Source organism: Diabrotica undecimpunctata, chromosome 7 (assembly GCF_040954645.1).
Source record: "Diabrotica undecimpunctata isolate CICGRU chromosome 7, icDiaUnde3, whole genome shotgun sequence".
Taxonomy (NCBI): domain Eukaryota; kingdom Metazoa; phylum Arthropoda; class Insecta; order Coleoptera; family Chrysomelidae; genus Diabrotica; species Diabrotica undecimpunctata.
The window spans coordinates 52,776,115-52,782,757 of record NC_092809.1 but is presented as its reverse complement, the minus strand read 5'-3'; the positions used below and the strand labels follow the sequence as shown (position 1 = coordinate 52,782,757).

The window sequence follows — 6,643 nt, the reverse complement described above, 5'->3', positions numbered from 1 at the left end:
TATATATATATATATATATATATATATATATATATATATATATATACTGTTTTGTATGGGTATATATGTACAACTGTTTTCTATGGGTTGGAGTCAATAAAAGGGCTATTTAACTATTTTTTTAATCTCGAGCTTTTAATTGTGTTTACACAACTATTATCAAGAGCTAAAAAGACAAAATATCTTACAAGGTTGAACTAGAAAGAAAAAACAATTTTTGTTAACTTACAAAATAAAAATTAGTTTAGTAAATAAAAATTTCTGCTAATACATCTTAAAAATAATTAATATAAAAATGTCCTAATCTAATAAATGCTTCTCTGAAATTTTTTTTTATAATTTTGAAAACATTTTTTTAATACAAAAATAATTGAATTTATAAATAAGTTAAAATAGCAACCAATTACAAATAAGCCTCAATGTCATAAATGCCAAAATAAAATTTTTACTTTTGACAATTATATTTCCAAAAGTAAAATTTCGTTTAAACATTCTTTTTTGTTTAGTAACAAAAAGGAAGAAGATTTATTCACCGTTGACAGATGTCGGAAAAAATGTAACAGATATATGGAGAATTAAATATGACATTTTACAAGTTTTATATATAAATCATAAAGAAAGAATATAATTATATATTTTGCTTAGATTTTGAATTTCTGATCTTTTGTTTAAATTATTATCACTTTTGCTAATACAAACTATTTCCAAAAAAGTCCTTTTAAATTTATTACTTTCAGTACATAAAATTTTAATGTTATCAAAATCCATAATATGGTCTTTATCGATTACATGCTCTGCCAAAGCACAAGATGGTTTTTTAATTCTACAATCACTTTTGTGAGAAATAATGCGATTTGAAAGATTTCTTCCGGTCTCACCAACATATTCAGCCTCACACTGAGTACAACAAATGCTGTACACTAAATTCGTTTTTTCAAATTTGTCTATAGGATATTTAGTTTTGGAATATAAAGATGAAATAGTTTTGATGTTCTTTGTTGCTATTTTCATATTGTCAATAACCTTTAGTGTTTGTATTAATTTAGGTGTTAATGATGGTATAAAAGGTAGTGAATGATAATAGATGTTCTGATTGTTAGATACAATGTTTTGAGATTTAGCAATAAATGGTGTTAAGTTATTTATATTACCAATATTAGAAAAAAGCATCCTATGTAGCATATCTGGAGGATAAGAGTTTTCAATTCGAATATTTTTTAATAATTGAAGATCTTCTTGTAGATAATCTGGATGAGAAAGTTTTAAAACACGTTCTTTTAATCCTGTTATAAGGTTCATTTTCATCTTATTTGGATGATGAGAGTAATAATATGAAAATTATTCACACACAATTCACTGAGGGTTATGCTATCATCGACTTTCTTGAGATCTACGAATAACATATTTTTGTTTCTAAGTTCTTTTTTCTAAATGCAATTTTAGGCAAACCAGGTTGTCAGTACAATACCTTTCTATGCGGAATCCACTTTGTTCCTTCTAATCCGTAACTTAGTTCTAAATTCCTTGTTTCATAATCTTGCCGTAAAGTCTAGAAATAGAGTTGTTACACTTACACCTCTACAGTTGCAGTACTTTGTTTTATCATCTTTTTTATGGGTGTTTGATACGAAGGCTGTTTTTGATTTGAGCGGCAGTTTTTTGCACCTCAAAAAATCCGTCCACCACATCAAATAGGTAACTTAAATAAGCAGTTACAAAAAGTGCATCTCAGAAACTACTAAAGCTTTTAATAAACTATATAACACATTATACACATTTTTAAGATACCCATGCAGATAAAAATTAAAAAAAAAATGTATTTTTTTTATTAACTTTTGAAATACAGCCCAAAACTCAATCCTTTTCATAAAAAATTTTAAAATTTTTGAAAAATGAGATACTTTAGACACTTAAACTTGTTTTTATTTAATATTCGACACTTACATCTACCTATTCCCAAATTTTCATCCTTGATGAATTTTTTTGGAGCCGTAGCGTTCTTTGATCAGGCTATAAATGTTTCTTGTCTTAGGAAAATGTAATAAGTATTGTAAAATATGTGTTTTAGTAAACTACAAATTTTTAGTTTACCACATTTTTCAAAGTAAAAAATTATTATCTACTAATAAAAATAGTTATCTCTTATGTGATTTATCTCAAGTGGTTTTGTATCAATGATCATATTTAGTCGATTTATATGTTGCAATAAAGGAAAGTTTTTAGGTTAAAATGCAAAAACTTGTTGCAATAATTGTTATTTGCTGTGCTTTGAAATTTGCTTGGAGTTGGAGCAATGTTGCCTGTGGTGATACTCTAGACCCGTAAGTTCTACAAACATGTTTTATATTTTTGCGTTTTCTTTACGTTCAAATTATTTAATTTCATTTGGCTCTTCTCCTAACATTGAAACAATTATGTTTATGTCGATATTTTTTTGTTTATATCCCCATTTGGTTTCCCTCGAAGAGCCTTAAGACGTTGCAATCGTAAAGGGACTCTTTAAACTAGGTGGTGTTTGATAATTGAAGAGGTGAAAGCATGAAGGGGTTATGTAACGAAATACAAAATCCAGCGGTCAATGAAAATGAATATGTTATGACTATTGTCTGAAGCTGAGGATTTACAGTCCTCTAGAGAATTTATTTAGTGAGATAATGAGATGCTGGAGTCAAAAAGAAGCAATATGTGTTCAAAAAATGTAAAGTTTTTTAGCACGAAGGGGATGTATAACATTATAAAGCACATAACTCTAGTCTTTACAAGTAACAATTGTTTTTCTGATGAATAAAGGAGTAGTGTAACCATAAGCAACACATACCTCTTCTGCGCATGCATAAAAATATTCAAACAAGTAAAAAAAAGTAATTTTAAATATAAAAATATGTATATTCCTCAGAACGCCTATGATGTTAAAATAACTGATTGTTTAAACGATAAACTAACATCAATAAACAACACATTAGATTTAAAATACATTTTACATGTAGTGACTTAGTGGGTATGTCCTATGTTTTAATATTATTTTAATTGTGACGTCTACTTGTTATTACCGAATTTTTACATGCTTGGTAAGTCAAAAGTTAACTTTTAAACCATATTATGTCTGTCATAAAATGTTTTTATAGTCAATATTACTTCTTAAAAAAGGCATGGATTTCCTGCCGAAACGTCGAAAAAATATATGAAAATGTCTTAGTATCAAATCAAAATTTTTTATGAACCTAAGCCCAAGAAAATCCACTAAAAAAATATATATTAAGGTTCAAGAACTAAACTCAAACTATATATATATATATATATATATATATATATATATATATATATATATATATATGGGGTGGGAAAAGCAAACCACTATCGGGGGAAACATATAACTGCCAGTGAAACAAAACATCTGATGTCCCATAACATAAGAAATGTAAAACATTTACAACAAATATCTCTCACAAATATTGTCTCTTTCAATGATGTTAAAGTTATATCTTTGACAAAAAGTTTTTTTGGATTAGGTAGAAGATCAATTTAAAGTTAGAGTGCATGTGCCTTTTCTTTTTCAATAATGAGTTTACATTGTCTTTCTGATATGCTAAAAGCGATACCTGTAACAATTATGACACAGTTACTGCTAATGAGTGTCACATCAAGAATTAAATTTGGCTTTTACAGTACAAAAACCTGGCAGAAAAATAGCACGAATTATCACAAACACTATGTACATAGTGAAATTGGGTAGTACATCTTCTTCTTCAAGTGCCATCTCCGCGGCGGAGGTCGGCAATCATCATAGCTATTCGGACTTTTGGGGTAGTACATAGGTAGTAATAAAAATGATACTAGATGTTTGAGAGCCATAGTAGTTGTTGATCTTTCGGCACGAAAGAACTATTCGAACATTCAAACCCATTTCAGCTAAAGACAGAAACTGAACTTTCTAATGGCTTGCATTAACCAATACCTTATGTGACAGAAAATTTGTAGTTGGTTTCTGATCGTGATTTTGAAAGAATCTGAAAGTATTTGGGAAAACATCAAAGAATCTGCAAACCTGATATCCAGAATTTATTGTTCTTTCTATCAGGAAAAATAGTGTTATTGACAGAAAAAAGCGCTCCAAAAAAAACAGGCAAGATTTTTAAATAAAAGCGATGGATAAAATGATTATTACCAATATTTATAGTTAAATAAAAAGTTAAATACACAGTTTTATCTAAGTACCTTATTCTGTGCATAGCTTTTTTTTATCCTTAGATATTGTAGAAAGAATTACTATTAGCTTGTATTAAATATAATATTTATATTTAATACATACTATTTATACTGTTCATGTTATCTTTTTTCATTAAATTATAGTGGTGACTTGGTTTACCAGAAAGATGTTAGAGAGGGTATTTTCCAATCAGTAACATTAAGAGCGCCCGAGACTGGTGAATACGAAAGAAATATCAGCTGCGTTATGGTAAGAATATAACTGTATATTATGAGTTTTATTATTTAAATAAAAACCTCACCTGTTGACATTACAATAAATAAAACCCTCAAACACATCTCTCTTTTTGTTAACCCGTAGCTGCGGACTGTGGTTTTCTACAGACAACTTCAGTTTTTTCTACAGACAACTGTAGATCTTTTCTTCTTCAGCTGCACTTACGTGCTTTTCAAAATAAACGCAAAAACTGCGATTTTTTCTCCTCGTTCCTTGAGCCCTTGCCAGGGCGTGGTAAGACTCTAAATATGTATGATAGTACAACTAAACGAAAAAAATACAAATCCCATCACCATTAAGCGAAGAGTTAGATAAGGCGACGTAATATATCCAAAGGTTTTTAATCTAGACCTAGAAGACGTCCTCGAAACTGCAAATTGGTCAACATATGGCATCAACGTTAATAGCCACAAGTTAAACTACTACAGAGGAATTACAAATTATGATGAAGGAACTTGCAGACAGCTCCCAATGACTAAAACAGACGATTTCAGACATATAGCTATAAATGAAAGTAAGGCAAAATTCTAAAACTTGACAAAGAGAACCAAAATGTGAAAATCACTAGAAGAGTAAGCCTGACATAGGCAGAATTTGGATAACTCAGTTGCTACTAATGAACGGCAAAATACCTTAATACTTGAGGAGCAAAGTGTTTGAATACTGTATCTTTCCTATCATGACACATGATGGTCAAACCTGGAACCTAACCAAGGCAAATATGACTAAACTAGCCACAACAAAAAGGGCAATGGAAAGAGGTCGTTAGGTATACGACTGCCAGATAAAAAGAAGAACGACTGGGTAAGATCAAAAACAAAAAGAAAGACCACAGATGAAATGGGTGGATAGCATAAAAAAAATAGCCAGAACAAATTGAAATTATGTTGCTCAGGATAGAGATCGATGGAAAGAGTTGGGAGAGACCTATGTCCAAAAATTACCAATAGAAGGCTAGAAGAAGAAGGCATACAATTTGTATGCAATACAAAGTTATGTAAAAAGTAAAAAGGAATTATAGAATGGTTCTTTTTTAGGGTATTCAAAAATATAAGTCTTTTTTACCAACTAACTACTAAAAAAAGTGTCTTCTTTATATTACGTTTACTGATTTCTGATTCTTTATTTTCGCTTTTTATGTCAATATCCACCAATTTGATCTTAATGTCAAGAACTATAGTCTATTATCAGCTGCATAACGTAATTCTAATTTCTTCTTCTTCTTTTTATGTCGACATAACTCTGTCTGTTTTTCAATGTGCCTCCAGTAAGATGCCGTTCCATCGGTTTCGTGGTAATAATTTTAATTTAAGTGGTACTTAACCATCAATTTTATTATTTTATAAAAAATTTGTTTTTTCTTTGTATATCTTATTAAAAATAAACTTCTTAAAGTTCTAAAATTCTAAAAATAAATTTTTTCAAAACTATTGTTTTATACTTAAACTAAACAAAAAAACTACAAACTATTTTATCACCTCAAAGTAACACATCTGTTTTATCTTTTTATGTATTTATTTGTTTATAGGCTTTAGATTTTGGAGGTAGTAATACTATGCCACGTTTCTCAGAAGGTGGACCTGATTATCGTTATGTGGTTATAAACTTAAGGCCTGATCTTATGGAGAGCCTAAACTATAGCGTGAAAGTTTATATAGAAAGAGCTCATGCAGAAGATGCAGAATAGATTTTTATATACGTTTATGTCTTTATAAAATAAATATTAACATTTGTTGGAAGTTTTATTTTTGCTTTTTATTAACAACTTAAAATCTATAGGTTAGTTATAATATCGCTCCTTAAATACAAAAGTCACACATTCCAAAAAATATCAAAACTGATTTTTTTGCATAAAATGCATCTTAACCGATGAAACTTTAATATTTCGCTCAACCAGCCGTCGTTTTATGATCAAAAGCACCCGTAAACCCACATACGTTAGTTTTGTTTTGTACCGTTTCTGTAACTGAGTTCCGTGCAAAACTACCACATCCTCAGTTGCCATCAGACATTCGGCACGAGTGCACGCATTTTTTATGAAAAACTAACACATTCCAAAAAACTGCTAAAAGACAGGTGAAATTATATATTCAAAAGTGCCACATTCAAAAATACATTCGTATTGCAGATCACATACACGTAAGTATCTTATCATTTTTA

General features: G+C 29.3%; 1 protein-coding gene across 1 annotated transcript; it reads left to right on the top strand.

Annotated features, from left to right (window-relative positions):
* The first annotated feature begins 2,163 nt into the window (after window positions 1-2,163).
* On the top strand, window positions 2,164-6,215 carry LOC140446744 (uncharacterized). The gene is made up of 3 exons (XM_072539335.1): window positions 2,164-2,321; window positions 4,351-4,456; window positions 6,012-6,215. Exons 1-3 carry the CDS (start codon window positions 2,230-2,232, stop codon window positions 6,168-6,170), a joined length of 357 nt encoding a protein of 118 aa, XP_072395436.1. The 5' UTR covers window positions 2,164-2,229; the 3' UTR covers window positions 6,171-6,215.
* Window positions 6,216-6,643: the final 428 nt, after the last annotated feature.

Bases quoted from the DNA above. Each gene is read 5' to 3' on its own strand.
- LOC140446744 (XM_072539335.1), top strand. From the start codon at position 2,230: ATGCAAAAACTTGTTGCAATAATTGTTATTTGCTGTGCTTTGAAATTT. The intron at 2,322-4,350 runs GTAAGTTCTACA...ATTAAATTATAG, and splicing joins TGTGGTGATACTCTAGACCC to TGGTGACTTGGTTTACCAGA. The intron at 4,457-6,011 runs GTAAGAATATAA...ATTTGTTTATAG, and splicing joins GAAATATCAGCTGCGTTATG to GCTTTAGATTTTGGAGGTAG.